Raw genomic sequence first — 17,772 nt, 5'->3', positions numbered from 1 at the left:
CTTTGTAAAAAGCATGAGATTAGCAAATCTTTTTCGAAAAGATAACCACTCCCATGTGGCTACATAGTAACAGGACAAAATATTTAGGAACAATGATTCCGTGTGGCTACACAGTAACAGTGCAAAATGTACAAGAGCAATTACACCCGAAGTCAGTGAGAGAAAGCAAATAAAGTATGTTATCAAATGGATATGATACTTTTTCTTTCAAGACAATCTACAAATAATTCTTAGACTGAACATTTAAACGGCCAAAGCCTAAAAATAGTTTAGTTCATTATTTTACCTCTGTTTTGCCATTATTCCTTCTACTTTTGAGTTAACTGGGTTGACCAATATGGGCACTGGCAGCAATGAGCTTGACGCTAGCGGTAGGGAGGCACCTGCGTCCGAAAAGTCCGTCGGAATTTCCACCAAGGTTAAAATAAATGTCTGTTCGCCATTTTCCTCATAGGAATGCTCACCGGCGATCAGATTCACTGCCAAAGGATAAGAACAGGAACAAAAAGCTCAATTAACGTAGTAATTATCTGCTACAACTCTAAAAAACAATGATCCTATTAATAACGGTGTTAGCACAGGGCAATTCATAAGAGATGAGGATCACCCATGGGGTGAAAAGAATGACAGGAAATAATCTTCACCAAGACTGAGAGCTCCTTGTCATTCCTTTGTTTTGCACTTCCCAAGTGCCTAGTTCAGTGCACGGGGCTAAGCTATTGAGCGCTTAGTAGCAAAGTGTTGCCTAAGCGCTTAAGAGGGTCCTCAATAAATGCTATTGCTGCTACGCACTTACCCTAAAGCTGTAGGCTCCTCTAGTTAGAAAGGGAGAGCATGTCACTTTGGCATTTCTACTAGCGAGGACACCCGACAGTCCATTTTTTCCCTTAAAGACGGAAACACCATAATCTCCCTCAGTAGGCTCGACAGCCAAAAAGATCTTTCCTCAGTTCAACACAATGAAATCTCTCGACTTTATCGAAGGGCCCTTTTTATGCATTCCTTAGTGGACTCGGAGAACACCAGGTCAGCATCCTCACTGTAAAAACTCCTTCATATACCTGAAGACCATCTGAAGTCCAAATGCCTGCAATTCCCACCACCTTCTCAAAGTACTTTATTTTTCTGAGATCATTTTCCTAATTTAGCAAAGGCACATTCATTTTTTTTCTTTTTCACAAAATGTAACAGCAACCGTGCCCAACTGAGTATCTTCAAGGAGAAAAGGCTCTCCATTCCTTCATCCGGGTCACTAATGAACAAACGACCACTCGAAAATCAACCCTGGGGAGACACCCCTACAAACATCTTCCTAAAATGATACTGAGACGCTAATGATACATTAACCAGCTTGGATGAAAACACTGTTGTTAACCCAGATTGCCTTAAGCAAAGTTTCAATACTACAAATAAATAACTGACCATACCTGTCGTTTCATCTGCACTGATTACATTCTGTTGATGAGCTTCTGAAACATTTTCCTGCTAGGAAATTGAAAATATAAAGTTACTTCTAAACACCACTTTTACATACTTCCAAAACATTGCTGACAATTTTTACAAGCCAATCAGCCACTGTCCAGAGACTCATGGAATTCCCTTCATCATGAGCACCTTTCAAATCTTCATCCTTCGATTTTCCCATTAAGGGTGGTTTTCTATTACTTATAATGAATAAGTAATTGTATAAACACATTGGGCACGGGAATCCTGACTACGCTGGCCTCTAAATGTTTGTAACCACCTAAAATGATCCATGTGATGGCAAAGTGACCCAAAGGGATGCAGGGAGTCTGGATATTCAACTCCATGCCTTAATGCCCTAGTCTCCTCTACTCCCTGGCCTTATGGGAAATATCATGGGACTGGGAGTCAGTTATGTAGCAGCTTTGCAAACGGCTTGCTCCATGGCCCTGTCCAGTCACTTAACCACTCTGTGCCTCAGTTTCCTCTTCTGTAAAATGGAGTATGATACCTACTCTATCTCTTATGACTGTGAATGCTTTGTGGAACAGGGACTGTGCCTACCCTATTTATCTTGTATGTACCCCAACACATAGCCCAGTAAGACCTCTGGCACAGAGTAAACGTCCACCCAATACCATTACTATAATTATGAGGTCAGAAGATGGAGAAAGACCTTTCTCCCTGAACCATCGACATTTTCAGCCATCGCCCTGGATCTGGCTAGGGGTAGGCCTTGATGCTTCTGTGTCCCCTTGTCCTAAGATTCAAGTCATTTCAATCCACAGTGGTCAGATCAATTCCATTTCTCCTACCATTTTATGAAGCACTGTTGCCAACTCCACATTACCAGTTGGCAGTGAACCCAATGAACCGGATGCTCCTTCCACAACGCAGAGGTGGTAGGGATGTGTGGTGTGTATGGAACTGTAATCCACGTCGCCTTTGCAAGAACCCTAAAGAAAAAGTCAATCTTCTTTCTTTATGCTTTTCATACTTCCTTTTGAAAAGTTCTGAGGAAATGGCCACTTCTATCATGTTATATGATGAATTTCAATAGAGATTATAATTAATAATTACTAACAATAATAGCAATTATAATAATAATGGGCTTATTACATGCCAAACCTTGTACTAAGGGCTGGGGTAGACTCAAGATCATCTGTTCAGACACTCTGGGGCTCTCGGTCTAACATTTAACGGATGAGGAAGTTGAGGCACAGAAGCCAGCTGCCCAAGGTCATAGAGCAGGCAACTGGATAAGCTGGGATTGGAATCCAGGTCATCTGACTCCCAGGCCTTGCTGCTCTCGACTATTTCTCTTACCTGTGTCAACTGGACCTCAAACAAATCATGTCCATCTTTTTGGGAACCCCTGGGCTGCTCCTTGGAAGGGCTCTGGTTAGTACTAGCGTCTGGGTCGTGGGGTTGGGATCGTGCCTTTGGAGATGTTCCTGGAGTTTGCAGCCCTTGACATTCCTTTTCTTCATTTCCTGTTCTGAAAGAGGAATTTTTGAAATGTATTGAGAATCAGGTTGGATGGATTCTTTTACAGATCATTCAAAATGTATTTTTCTGCAAATATAAACAAAATTTCTTAACCCTCAGTTGGGGAAAAACTTCAGCTTCCACTTAAACAGTATGGTAGAGAAACTTATTTCCGCTTTACCTTTCCACTTGGTTGTCTTCTTCAGCATCATGGTGGATTCCCAAACTGGGAAGATTTGCCAAATTGGGCTGCACTCTGCTCTCTGGTTCACCACTCAGTCTCAAATCTACTTCTTGAAGTCCTGTCCCTTTCGAGGCATTCCCCTCTGGTTCTTTTAAAAAAATACAGCAAGTTACTCAAAGTCTAGAGAAAATAATTTTCTCCTACTGTGAAATACATTGTTTCACGACTGTGAAAAATACAGCTAACCAAGGAACATTATTTTGACAAAGAAGAAATATACAGAGAGATGAGAAGATTTTCAGAGCCAATAACAATATATATATACAGTTACTTCCCTGGATCGAAACAGAGTAAATAAAATCCAACTAAATCATAAATAAATTACTGATGTAGCCTGGGATCCAAAAATCCTGCCCTCTACTCACTGCAGGTAATTCAATTTCCTCCCCATCTCTTCCTTCCCCCCAACCCCTCCACACACGGACCTAAAACCTAGCTTCTATACTCTGGTTGAGGTCTCGAAAAATAAGACCACACAAATCGGGCCAAGAAGGAGGAAGGGGGATTTTAGGTTGAGTAATGCAACTGTTTACCCTGCCCCAATTCTGTGCTGCTTTCAGCTGAACAGAGAAACAGAGCTCCCACTCTGAACACAAAGAGAAAGCCAGCTTCTCCGCTTCATCCACAAGCAGTCTAAAATAGTGGTGGGGCTGAAGGGGAAGAGGTTTTAGGTGGACTGAGTTAACCTCTTCTACCTAAACCCGTTGTTTTCAACTGAAATGGAAAAAGAGATGGTGGCAGAGGAAAAGGTTCTCCTGGTTGCCACTAGGGATAGAATTTCTGTTTCATCACCATGTAAATTTTTGGGATTAACAAGTCTAGCATTAATTTAAGACAGTGGATGAACTTGGAAAAATGATTGAAGACAGCCCTAATAGAGGTCAAAGGTTTGCAGGGATGTTCAGAAAGACTTAGCTGCTACAAAGTGCTTCCTGAAGAAAAGAAGAAGGTTGTTTCTAGACCTAATTTGGACCTATTTCTCATCAAAATTGAAAAATCACTTTAGCAGTCAGGAGAGCAAGCTTCTACTTCTACAGCCTCCTCCCAAAGATTCATCTCCCTGTTTAGTGTTGTGATCTTTTGCTTGGAATTACTTTAATAGAGAACAAATAGTTTAGTGACATTACATAATATTAGACAAAAAGGAATTTTGTATTCTTTTTCATGGGGTGTTAGAAGAGATCTCAGTCTAAAATATGAAGGACTATGGGAAAACATGATTCTGGTGTCCACGACACACCCACATTTTCAAGGACTGTGTTATAGCTGTATTGTGGAGAGTGTCTGTTTGGATTATATAGCCATTTTACATTTTATAAGACTTGCCCAAATGCAGCTCACTTCAGATCAAATTCTAATTTTCAAAATTTTATTTTTTCAAGGCAAAGCTAAATGGCATTCCTGTAAAAAAAAAATAATCTTAAATACCAATCTATACAAGATGGAAGGAAGCAGGAACAATACTGAGGTGGACATCAAAATGCAGGTGCCTCCTCTGCCTCAGTCTCCAACCAGAAAAGAATACTACAAAAAACCATTCTTGTTCCAGGGCTATTTTTCAGGAGAAAATACCTGCATGCTCTGAGAATGATAATGATATGAGATCTTCCTTTCCCAGAGTACCCCATGATTAGAACCAAATCAATCAGCTCTTTGCCTAAACAGAAGGATGACCAAGGGCTCCAACCTGCTAGTAGCATCAACACAATTTAAAAAAAAAAAAATCCAAGCACTCTGGTGGGTTCACTAGCGTGAATTTACATGAGTCAATTTAACAACAAGTTTAACAATCCACTTTCACAGGTTGAGATATACTCTAGGGTTAACTAACTAGGTGGATCAAGATGATGTAGTGAATTCTGCTGAGCATTTAGCACTATGTTCTGCACACAGTAAGTGCTCAGTAAATACCATTGATTGATTATTTGTTTTAAGAACAGACTTACCACTTGGACTTTCCACTGATGGCCCCAGAGTTACAATCAAACTAGGAACTTTCTGTGGAACCAAACTATTTGTTTCGGGTGGTCTATTAAGGTTGGGTTTCAGTTTAGAGAACGTGGTACTGGAGGACGCACAACTACAGAGAAGAAAAAACACACCCAAAAATGGATTACATTCGGACTGCCTTCCAGGAATATAGTCATTGCTCTCTAAAAACCATTATGGCTACCACTGCCCCTAATGCTTATACTAAAAAATACCATCGTCTCATATATGCTTTTCCATCAAAGTTCTCACAACACTTTACAACGTTAGCCAAACCCTTACTTCTGTTTAACATGCTCCGTGACAATGGCTGAAACGTTCACGACGTCCAAGTAATTCTTTCAGACCCTTAGGATACCACGTAGGGAGTTCTGGCAGGATTACTTGAACAGTCTTTTGTCTCCATATTCAGGTCCTATCAATCAGTGCTAATTTACTTCTCTGGAATAACTCAGGAATGAGGGAGACTAAATTAAATTATTTCACTGAAACCTTAAAAATCCCCTGATGTATCTTCTATAAGCAAGGTGTAAGAGAAAACACAAATCAAGAATATAGCAGCTTGCAAAAACTGAGCCACACGGGAGACGGTGAGCTCTCTGTGGATAGGGAGCCGTCTTCCACACTACTGTATTGTACTTTCCCCAGTGCTTAGTACAGTGCTCTGCTCACAGTAAGTGCTCAATATATACGCCTCACTGAGAATAAAACTAGCCCCTTTCTTTACTGTATCAGTTGTGCTTTTACCATTATTCAAAACTATGGATTTAGATTAAATCTGCTGGTTTACTACTGTGGGTTTTTGCATGTGTGAGGTTGAAATTCAGATTACAGAAATACTAAAAGCATACTAAAAGATATCAAACCATAAAATTCACCTGGAAGATGTAGCATTTCCCTCTTCTTTCTCAGCTAAATCCAGCTCTTCTTCAGTCTCCTGCTGCTCCTTTGCACTATTCCGGTTACTCTCCAGAGCCAGAAGGGCTGGATCCGAGCTGGGGGGAGAAAGTGCCTCATGTCTAGGAACCACGATTTGTGCTACATTCTCGTGGCTATTGGAAGTATAGCTCACATTCTCCAAATTGTATTCAGGAAGAATCTGAAGAATTCCTTTGAAAGAAAATGCAATAAAAGAAGACAATCAGATAATTGGAGAGAAATGTCTTTTCCTATTTGCAACAAATAATATGAAACGCAGGCTGGCTTTAGAAATTTCTGGTTTTTTTACAGGGACAAGTTCCAATCCTGGTTAAAATGACTTTCCAGACTGAGCTGTAAATTAGAAAACAGCCTGTTCACGTCTCTCAACTGTCTCCAACTACAGTTAAAATCATCTTTGGACCACAGTAAATGTGGGCTGCTTCAGCGCTGTCAGAAGTCTTGTTTCAGTAGTTTGAAAAACGCTTTTCTGTATCTGCTCCCTACCACCCACAGGAATGAACTATGAGGTCCCTGTAAGCCCCAGTCAGTCAGCCTGGCACAAGGCAGCTCATGGCTGATTTTGGGGATGTCTGTGCGAGTATCTCATCCATACCTTCGGTGCTCATCTGGGACTGGAACACTCTATCGCCGATGGTAAGAAGAGCCATAGCAGCTTCGGTGCACCCATCACTGAATCCTGAAAGGTAAGAGACCATTTAGAAACTTGGGCTCTGTGGTTTAATTCCAAAAGTAGGGATTCAGGGGACGGAAGGGTCACTTTGGCTTTTCCTGCTCACCTGTTCTCTCTTAGATGAATCAATCAATTAATTGATTGTATTTACTGCACGCTTACTGTGTGCAAAGTACTGTCCTAAGCGTTGGTTGACTTCAACAATATAACAGACACATTCCCTGCTCACAATGTTCTCATCAGAAAGATGGCAGAATTGCCCTCTCCACAGTATTGGAGGCTGTGGCAGAATTTGGGGGAAGGGGAAGGGGTGCCACGGATATGGAGCAGGCAAGTGGCAAAGGGTCGGGTCCCTGGGAAAAGAGCATAAAACAAATCCTACAGGACAAAAGACCAGCAGGGGCCAAACTGTGGTTCTTCTTCGCTGGCTGTGGATATCTAGATAACATCTGCTTCGCAATTTACTATTCTAGCCTTGACTACCACTTCACCAGGCTGTAGTATGCTGTTGGTTACAGTGTGCTGGGGCTCCAGACATTCCAGCTGCAGAGGTGGAACTCCCAACCACCGGGGCCAGGAAGGGGTGTGGTGCCCAGCCCCACCTCACCTGCCTCCCCCCGGGGGAACACCTGCTCACTACCACCCTCGGACTGATACTCCACCCCCACAACACCTCCTCGCCTTTCCAGCTCAAGGAATATCTTGGGATCTGCGGCTCTCGGCCACATTCTCCTAGGGGTTTGCGGCTCTTTGGTTCAGGAGGCTTGGCCATCCCCTGGTACAGACCTTCCAAGACAGGAAGCGTGAACCTACAGCAGCTGAGTTCCCCTGTGAAATTTCTAGCTCTTCATACACTAACGCTGCTATTCCATCGGGAAACTATCATTAAGCAATTATTTGGTCATTTCTTAAAATTACCTGTTTCTTCAACAGAATCGTCATGTGCAGTTGTTTTCTAAAGAAAAAAATAAAAATGACGTACATGTTTCATCACCTGTACATTCACAATTTATCTTCATTATGCTCTTTATAAAATATTTTCTATCTCCTCCCCCTTAGTGTGAGCTACCTGTGAGGAGGGAACATATTTCTTTGTTTTGAACTGCTCAAGTGTTTAGTACACTGCACTGTAACCAGTTTGGCACGCACTAAATGCTACTACTACTGTTACTCAGAGTTTTTCACTAATTCAGATGAATGAAACTTGATTTTTTTCTTTTTTACTTCTAAAAATATGACTACTTGAAAGAAAATCCAGATAAAGACAGGGGCGCATACCAAGACCTGTAATTTTCAGGCTTTGTGTTTCTTATCCCAATAAAACAGAGCCAGGTTTTGAAGAGTGTAAAGCCTCACTGAAAATATGGGAGAAAAAAGAGGGGAGGATCCTGTCGATTACTGCTGAGAAAGAGAGAGCTGGAGGAGGAGGATATGAACACAGGAGTAGATGCTGGGAAAAGAGCAGTGGGTGGTTAGCAGGCAACAGCTTCCCGTTTCAGCAGTTTCTTTCTGGAAGTCTTTGCCCGAGCAGTGGCGAGGGCAGAGAAGGGGAGGGGGAATGAGGAGAGGCGGAGGATTCCTGCTTATCTTCCTGTTTGCTCCTGACCCTGGTGTTCCATTTCTTCCCTCCATGCTGACCCTTGCCCCCCTAGCTCAGCAGCCCCGAAGAAAAAGCAAAAAGCTGGCTGCCTGATTAATATTACCCAGGCAAGCAGCAAGGGTTAGTGTTTCAAGGTGCTACGTTGCTCACTCCATCGAGGAAGTATTTGGAGACATTCCCTCTCTCTCCCCTTTTGGGCCATAGAGGGTTCTCTCTGAAGCTCCAGCACTAAGGGTGAATGAAGGTTCTCTTGATACCATGTCTTAGCCCCGTAGATCCAGGGGTATGGTGCAGGGGGAAGGGGCCAGGGTCACCACTGGCAAGAAGTGAAAGAGGAAAGGGGAGTTCCAAGGGATCGGCAACAGATATTCAATTAGGTGAATTCTGAATGAGTGGGGTCGTCATCATCAACATCGTTACTGTTGCTGTTACTACAAAATTATTAAGCACGAGCTGTCAATCATAGGTAGGTATTTCAGCCATCCCCCTGTGGAGTGCTAGGAGTTCATGATCAATAATATTTTCTTCAAAAACAAAGGACCGCCTGAGATGGGGGGATGGGGGGAATCACCCTACACCGAGATTGGTAGTTAAGCATTAAGGTGCAGTTGGGTAGCCTGAGTAGTTGTTCACACCACACTTGGTAATATTATTGGCACCATTAGACTCCTATTGTCAAGTCTACTGGTAAATCCCACCCGGATCTCTTTCAAAAACCTGTAGTGAATAAAAAGGCCTAAATATATTAGTAGAGTAATATACTCACAGGTGATGGTAGATTCCAATTTTGATCTTCCATCGCTTTGACAGATGACGCATCTCTAATAAGTGGCTGACATTCAACATCAACTTCAGGTGGTGCATCTGGGATATTCACGGAAATTTCAAGCTGCAGAAATGAGAAGTTAAGTGATTCCAACTTGCCAGTCAAGAGAGTATCGGAGTGCCATCTGAAAACAATACATAATCCGGTGCCTAAAAACGCCACCCTCAAAGAAAGTAAACGGGAGCAATCTCTGCCCTGGACTGTACAATAGGCCCTTAAGCAGTACACGGGAATTCTGTGGCCTCTCTGACCGGAGCTAAAGATTCCTACGGATCACAGGAATAATAGCTTAATCTCCTTAGCTCTCTCCAAGGCCCCACCTCAGCTTCTTCCAGATCGACCTCTCCTAACAAGAGTCACAAATCATTACAGATTGCTGGCCCCTTACCTACAGCCGGACTCAAAAAAACACAGACAAATCTTTGGAGATCTGATTCTGACAAGGGAAAAGATGATTCTCCACCTCCGCCCCCTGCCGCTGTTTACCTCTTCCATGGTTTCCTCAACCTGAGCAGGAACTGGGTTTGGAGACCGGAGGCCAATGGGAACAAACACCGGAGCTTGGTTCACTTCTTCTGGGGACAGGTGATAACGTTCACTTTCATAGTCGGACTCAGTGTCGTCTGCCTCGTCCTCCCCTTGCTCCTGGGAAGCTCGGAGAGTCACCAGCACCGCTCGGGAGCTTCTAGTTTCTTTCCCAGAGGCCTTGCCGCGGGGACGTTTGGCCCCTCGCCGTTTCGTGACATTTGGTTTCGCCTTTGGACGGGGTCTCCTTTTTTCTCTGCGATCGGATTCACATTCTGAAGCCGAAGGAGTAGCTGCCCTTTGACCCAGAGCTGTTTTAAGGCCAGGTGGCTCTTTAGGGTGTTGGATATATCTGCGTGTTTGTTAAAAAACAAAGCAAAACAAAAAACAAGCAAACCCAAAACACATCAGTAGGTTCAAAACAGAGCTCAGACCATATTAACATGGCTATGAAAAGTCAGGTAATTTACAACCAATACTAAAACAAGCTCACCTCCTCTTCATTTCGTTCGACCATGCTATTCTCCTGACTGACTCTTCAAAAATCTAGGCATACCCCAGGTTACGGTCATTCTATAATATGTGCACTGGAGATATATCCTGCTCTAAATTTGCTGATTTAAGCCAGTATATGTAAATCCCACACCTGACATCACATCCAGTTACTGCAAGCAAGTCAAATTTTTCCTCTCTCCTCCCCACTCACTTCCCGTTCTCCGGTTCTCAGGGGTCTTCTACTCCCTCCTACCCCCTCAACCCAGCCTTCTATCCCCAACTTCCCTTGTGCACTTCAGTATTTTTCCCCTTCCTTTTCAATCCTAGAAATACCGGCAGTTGCTACGGCAAGCTGCAGACTAAGTACCATTGCTGCATCTCTCCCTCGTGACGCTGCCGCCCCTCTTCCTCTTCCTGGCCCTAACCCCAACCCAAGCCAAGGGACCGGGGCAGGACGGACAACCGTTGTGTTGGACATGGCCACCAGCATGCTTGTCACATTTCTTCTTTCCCGCCAGCACCCACCAAACCTTTAATTGACAGCTGGGGGCGGTGGGGCTACGGACTACCAAGAAGGGATGGGACAATTCAACCGTTCCAGTGGCCATACTTGCAGCAACAAGCCATTGTTATGATTAAAGTGCAAATGAAGAAAATACTGGAAGGTAGAGGGGCAGGGAGATTTGGAGGGACAGAGAGGAAGGGGAGGAGGGGAGAACTGAGTCCAGGGAGCAACAAGTGGGACAGGAAAGTCACTTGGAACATGGGAGAAGGAAAGGTGATTTATAGATGTTATTTCTATTCATCCTGTAGGACTTGGCTGTCAAGTCGGGGTTAGTTGGGTAACAGAACCTAATTAATTATATGTTCATCTATGGAAAAATGTACCCTGTGCTACAACCTCTCATCATACAGCTACATATCTGAGAAACATGACCCAGTTGAATCGTAGAGCACACCTGTACTGAGAATAGCCAGCAAAAGATATTGCCTTGATATTAAAATCTTTCCTTTTTTTTTAACTGCAGGCTAAAGCTGAAAGTTTAGGGGGTCTGAGGCACTTAAAATCCCAGGGACATGTGCCACTGAGCTTAGAAAATCCTGGACAAGGCATTGTTTTTTTGCAACTAATAGCAAAATTAAGAGAACCAATCTATCCTGGACAAACTCTGCACAAGCCAAAGCACAGGGGGTGAAATGTGAACGCTAGATGAGGGCTAACGAACTGACCAGAACAATCCACCATAAGCATATGGCTTGACATGACTGAGAAAGAAGCTATTTGTTTGCAAGGTAGCATTTAAAAATTAGTGTAAAAAATGACCTTATCCTTTTCCAAGTCGCTTTCTCCCCAGGAGGGAAGGCCAGAGATTCTCCCTTGAGCGCTGGTTGGTCAGCACACACTGCCGATCTCCCTGGAGACAAAGGGGTGTTCCCAGGCCTATTTCTTTTACGGAACATTATTTCCACTGAATGTGCCGGACTGACTTCCTTTACAGCTTGTGAGGTTGATGCCAGGTCCATTTGATTACCTGAATGGGCCTGAACGAAACAGAAAAAAAGAAAATTAATCAGTCAGGTTAATTTGGTTAGGTGATAAGTAGAACCCAAACAACAATGAAAAGACAGCTATTATAATAAAACATTAATTCTCCTCTTATTTTGAGGCCATCTTGAAAAGAGTAATATCCTTCTATCTAGACAAGTGGAGAGGACAGAGTTAAGTTTAGACAAGTATGAAGAGTGATGTGCATGGCAAATGTGGGACTGCTGTTCCTAAATCCTAAACAACATCAGAGCCACTGAAACTTGAAGATGAAAAGCTCAAAACAAACAAATGTGGCTGGCAAAACATACAGAATCAATTTCCTCATCAAGCTGGGCAACAAGAATCAACAACAGGTTTGAGGAGCATTTGGATAAATTCAAGACTTGCATAGTGGGCTACGGTAACGTAAAGTCAGGGATGCTAAAAGGGAAAATTAAGGGCATTCAAAGGTCTAGTAAGGGTTCAGAACAACGTTGTCTCAAACTTCCCTCATCTGGGTTTCAGACATCAGTTTGAATGGTTGAGTGTCCCCTCTGTGCCGTGCCTGTGGTAAAGAGTAGTCGGGGGAGAAGGGGAGGAGGCTGAAGGAAGGAGGTGGTTGATAGAACAATAATATATACCAGAAGGAGATTTGGGCAAGCAGTGGCATAAGACCACCGCAGGTTCAATCCCGGAAGTACTGGAGAGACCCAAAAGGGCTAAAATTGGTTCATTCATTCATTCAATCGTATTTATAGAGTGCTTACTGTGTGCAAAGCACTGCACTAAGAGCTTGGGAGAGTACAATAAAACAGACATATTTCCTGCCTACAATGAGTCGCAGTCTGGACCAATACTTCCTCTATGCCACACAGGTGTGCAACCAGATGTTTCTGGTGGATAGAATCTTCAAGGTCGTCAACTAGCTACACACCCTAGAGGACCAGCAAATTACATAGATTCACAAAGGCACGTGAGAGGGTAAAGTTCGAAGACATTTCTGGTGTTCCAATACAGAAAACGCAAAGATCATGATCAGAAAGTACCTGAAAATCTACCAACTCCAATGACAAAGGTAGGGGATCCAGGAATCAGGAACCTGGGGGTGTCTAGTTCTACCTTACTCATTGACCCTTTCTGTGTAATCTGAGGACTATGTTCCCCTAAACTAACCTTCTAAATAATAATAATGTTGGTATTTGTTAAGCACTTACTATGCGCACAGCACTGGTCTAAGCGCTGGGGTAGATACAGGGTAATCAGGTTGTCCCACATGAGGTTCACAGTTAATCCCCTTTTTACAGATGAGGTAACTGAGGCACAAAGAAGTGAAGTGACTTGCCCACAGTCACACAGCTGACAAATGGCAGAACTGGGATTCGAACCCATGACCTCTGACTCCCAAGCCCGGGCAATTTCCACTGAGCCATGCTGCTTCTAAATCACCACCTCTTCCTCCTCCATCCCCTTTCACATCTTTCCCCCACTCAGAACTCACTCCCTACACCTAATCTGACCATCCCACTTTCAAAGTCCTCCTAAAATCCCATCTCCTTTGAACAACGTTTCCCTACTTAAATTCCATGTCCACAAGTTCTATCAACTCATCAGCCAAGTCTAGCCACTTACATGTTAGGTAATCCCTTCCTCTCCAACTGTATATAATTAACTGCACAGTCCAATTTTATTATGATTACTTGATTTGTAAACACATTTACATCTGTTTCTTCCATTACAGTGTATCTCCTTGCAGGGAAGGAATGTGCCCTTGTACTTCTTTATTATTTTCCTCAATGTTTAGTATAGTGTTGAGATACAGGCAAGGTAGAGACCATGGAAAAGAGGAAGGGAAAGGTTTTTACGAGCAACAGATGATAAGGAAGCTAAGGCTAGGGAAAGAAATGGCCAAAGAAAGCGTCAAAGTGTAAAGATGTGAGAAAATGAGAACAGAAAGCTATCAATGCATACTATGGGGTAGTACTGAGATTAAGGCAAATGCAGTAGAGAAAATAGGAAAAAGGTCACCCATAACTCCACCGGGAGGAGGTGACCTCAACTGGACACAGACCATGGCCCAACAGATGAACCGGAAACGGGACATTCAGGAGCTGGGATGACGACATTCTCAAAGATTTGTCAGGGAGGGGGAGCGAGGGGACTCACACATTGGCATTTGAGGCCTGTAACGTGTACCACTCAGAACAGTCACCTGAGGAATAAACTGTGACATGAAACCTGGGTGCTGAGCTACGGACTAAGAGCTAGAACTGGGGACAAGGGAGGCCCACCCCTTAGGTGATTCTCGGGGACTGGCATTCAGGATCGAGATTGGAAGGGGACAGACCAGCTTTGGGGACAAATGCACTTTCTTCCCCTTTGGTGGTTAATGGACAAATTGGTCACGGAGTGCTTTGGGGCCCAAAAGTGCTTTGCAACAAAGGGGCAGTCATGAATACCAACACAACTCTGGCTGTTGCTCCTGGTGCTGCTACTTCCAGATTGGTTGCAGAGCAAATTCCAGTTGTGTGGTGTAGCTCTTCTTTGTTCTTTTACCTTCCCTGCTCAACAGTCTTGGAGGGGAGTTAGATACTGGGATGCAATTCCCAGACTCTGACAAATTTGCTCAAATTAAAAAAGTCACAACAGAAATATAGTCAATCCACCTGGACTTCAATTTATCCTAATTTGCCATATGACTTATCTCCTTGTTTTAATGGGCGGTTTCATTGGTAATTATGAAGACCTACTGAAAGACACTGTATTATAACGAAGAAAATTGGAAAAGGGGAGACGCCCCCACCTAGTGGTGCATTATGATGCTTTGGGTTATATTTTACAGCTGTGGCTTCACAGGAGACCATAATAATAATAATGGCATTTGATAAGCACTTACTATGTGCAAATCACTGTTCTTAGCACTGGGGAGGACACAAGGTGATCAGGTTGTCCCACATGGGGCTCACAGTCTTAATGCCCATTTTACAGATGAGGTAACTCAGGCCCAGAGAAGTTAAGTGATTCGCCCAAAGTCACACAGCTGACAAGTGGCAGAGCCAGGATTTGAGCCCATGATCTCTGACTCCCCAGCCCGTGCTCTTTCCACTGAGCCACGCTGCTTGCTTTTGGCACTGCTTCGCTCCATGTTCACTGGGGTAAGATATCTAAGGCAGACAAAGCTGGGAAATGTCCTTTTTTGGGATAGAAGAAAAAAGAGAAGGCCAGCACTTATATGTTAATTTTTCATTGCTAAAAACTCAGACACAGTAAAAGATGGCTAGTGAAACTGTCAACTCCTTGAGGGCAGAAATTATGCCTACCAACTCTACTGTACTACCCTAGGCACCGAGTACAATGTTGAACACAGTGAAAGTGCTCAGATAAATACCGCTGATTGATTAGCGTGAGCAACTCCCTCTGCTCTAGAAGGAGAACAAGGACACTAGAACACTGAAGGTCACTGACCGCTGCATTTTTAAGCAAGTTCAAGTTGCAGGGAAGAAGAGGATGACCTGATTTGTTTCCTTGTTTTTGCACAAGAACCTACTGACAATGGCATATTTCCACAAATCCACTACCATTTGCAGCTAGGACAGCTGGCTGTGACTTTGACACCTGTATATTTGCATTTGAACCATGTACCTTCCTAGAACTTTAACCACAGGGCCCAGAGCCCAGGTCCCTGCCTTCCTGTGAGACTTGGCGTGGCCTCAGGTTCTTGCTCCCCAAGTCCTCCGACAAAGGTTCGGGACTTGGAGGTTCACCCTTTGGCTGTATTTTCAGGGAACATGGCAGAGTCACGAGTCTGGTGGTCACCTGGGACTCTTGCTGTGAAACAAGTATAGCTCAGCTACACCTTCATTTTTTTTTATGGTATTTGTTAAATTCTACTGTGTGCCAGGCACTGAACTGAGCAGTGGGACAGATGCTGGAAAATCAGGCTGGACACAGTCTCTGTCTCACATGGGGTTCACAGTCTGAATAGGAAGGAGAACAGGTATTTAATCCCCATTGTACGGGTGAGGTAATTGAGACACAGAGAAATTACATGTGCCCAAAGTATGTAAGAGTTCTTATCTGCGGCAAAGCTGGGAAATGTCCTCTTTTGGAATAGAAGAAAAAAGGTCCACTGACTCCCAGGCCCAAGCTCTATCCACAAGGCTGTTTCCCACCTGCCCTGTGGACATGACTGGGGAGAGAATGAACAGGGTTGTACCCACCTTGGCCTCTTCACGATACTCAGACCTGAACTGAACTGAATGAATAAATGAATGCCCCCGGCAAGAATCTGGCTCAACGGTCAGAATTAAAATAAATGGAGGAAAATGGTTTATAGATTACTGGCTGCATACTCCTAAGACTGCAAGCAAGGTAAGGGCAGCGAACATGTCTACCAACTCAGTGGCATTGTACTTTCCTAAGCACTTACTGCAGCGCTCTGCACCCAGGAAGCGCTCAATAAATACTACTGATTATTACAGGAAAGTGAGATTTTTGATAAGTGGTCATCTTTGATGTCTACAGTCAGAATTTTGATTACAACTGTCTTGCCAAATGAATCAGGCCAACTGCAGAGAACCTGAGTTTTCAGGGACAATAACGAGGTATCCACCCAGAGACAGCCCAGAGATTTCCACGTAGCTGGAGCTCAGTTACTCACTGGTCCGAAGTCTGGTTTTCCCAAACTGCTGCCACCTGGACCCTGCACACCACCTGAGGTCCCAGCCTCGCCCAAGATTTCCATAGAAGGAGCTCGATTCCTCGGAGTTGCTCTTTGGAGGTTAGGCTTCGGCCTTTGTAGTCGGCCCCTCAGGAGTGGGGCAGGTCTAGAGACTCCCTTTTGACTTTCTTCCTGAAGAATCAATCTGCTGTTCTTTCTAAGAAAAGAATAAAGATTCGTCAAGCGTGTTATCAGTCTACCCCATTTCTATTACTCATTTCTAGTCACGATTAAAATCATTTTTGTATATATTCTACTTTACACTACTTGATTCCAAAAATATCTCTCAGTAGCATTTTTGGGGGGGAAAAAACCCTACTTAAGGCTGTCCTTGTCACAAATTTTCTTCTGGTCCTTGAAGATTTTTGAGGTCATAAAATATAACAACAACTGTGATATTTGTTAAGCATTTATTATATGCTATTCACTCTAAGCACTGGGGTAGATTCAGGAATATCAAATAGTACACAGTCCATATCCCACACGGGGTCTGCAGTCTAAGACAGAAGATCAGGGATGTTTGTCCCATTTTACAGATGAGAAACAGCTGAGCTACAGAAAAATTAAAGTGACTTGCCCATGGTCAACCAACAGGCAAGTGGCAAAGTTGGGACTGAACTCGGGTCTTCTGATTCCCAGGCCCCTGCTCTTCCCATCAGGGCACAATGCTTCTCATTTGATACTTGAGGTTTCATCTTTTTTACTACAGCCATTTGGAAGTGCCACCCATTAGTGGGATTTTTCCAGTTCTCCATGATGCCAGACCCATTTATTCACAGCCAAGAGCACACACTTTCAGACCAACCCAAGCTGACGACAGAGTATTCTGGTGATACCAAATGAAGAAAAAAAGGACACCTGTCAAATAATTCTGTCAGTCTCTATCACTTGTATCCACCCCTGCGCTTAGTACAGTGTGTGACAAAAAGTAAGTGCTTAATAACATTACTATTATTATTGGAGCACAAGGGGAAAGGAAACTCAGGAACAGAACTGCTAGGAACTTCCTTCAAAAATTGACTACAATGGATCAAGAAAGAAATAAGCAGAAAAGCCTTGCAAGTGATAAAGCACACTTTCACCTGACCAGATTTTTACTGGTTTGTACGATGTCCACAATCTACGGAAAATCTTTCCTTGGAGAGGAGAGAAAATGAAAGGAGAAAAAACATTTCTTTTACAGTAGTAACCATGGCAAAAATCCTCCTTGGGAAACTCAAGACAATGAGTAGAAAATCTGAAGAGACAAAGTTTCGAGAAGGAGTTAAAAATCTGATCTGAGGC

General features: G+C 43.5%; 1 protein-coding gene across 5 annotated transcripts in view; it reads right to left on the bottom strand.

Annotated features, from left to right (window-relative positions):
• BDP1 (B double prime 1, subunit of RNA polymerase III transcription initiation factor IIIB) overlaps positions 1-17,772 on the bottom strand; it is a 75,627-nt gene that overhangs the window by 10,883 nt on the left and 46,972 nt on the right. For 3 of the 5 annotated variants that reach the window (XM_029058849.2, XM_029058855.2, XM_029058856.2), the window contains exons 29-41: positions 16,429-16,645; positions 11,568-11,785; positions 9,710-10,100; positions 9,164-9,286; positions 7,716-7,752; positions 6,720-6,803; positions 6,064-6,295; positions 5,143-5,276; positions 3,134-3,284; positions 2,791-2,962; positions 2,280-2,420; positions 1,428-1,485; positions 287-479 (exon numbers count right to left, since the gene is read on the bottom strand). In XM_029058849.2, coding sequence (XP_028914682.1) covers positions 287-479; positions 1,428-1,485; positions 2,280-2,420; positions 2,791-2,962; positions 3,134-3,284; positions 5,143-5,276; positions 6,064-6,295; positions 6,720-6,803; positions 7,716-7,752; positions 9,164-9,286; positions 9,710-10,100; positions 11,568-11,785; positions 16,429-16,645 — 2,151 coding nt within the window. The remainder of the gene's footprint in view (positions 1-286; positions 480-1,427; positions 1,486-2,279; positions 2,421-2,790; positions 2,963-3,133; positions 3,285-5,142; positions 5,277-6,063; positions 6,296-6,719; positions 6,804-7,715; positions 7,753-9,163; positions 9,287-9,709; positions 10,101-11,567; positions 11,786-16,428; positions 16,646-17,772) is intronic. The other 2 variants (XM_029058857.2, XM_029058858.2) reach the window with 2 other exon arrangements.

The sequence above is a fragment of the Ornithorhynchus anatinus genome, chromosome 1 (assembly GCF_004115215.2).
Source record: "Ornithorhynchus anatinus isolate Pmale09 chromosome 1, mOrnAna1.pri.v4, whole genome shotgun sequence".
NCBI lineage: Eukaryota > Metazoa > Chordata > Mammalia > Monotremata > Ornithorhynchidae > Ornithorhynchus > Ornithorhynchus anatinus.
Note: the sequence above shows the minus strand (reverse complement) of the source record. Positions and strands in the feature narration are given on the sequence as shown.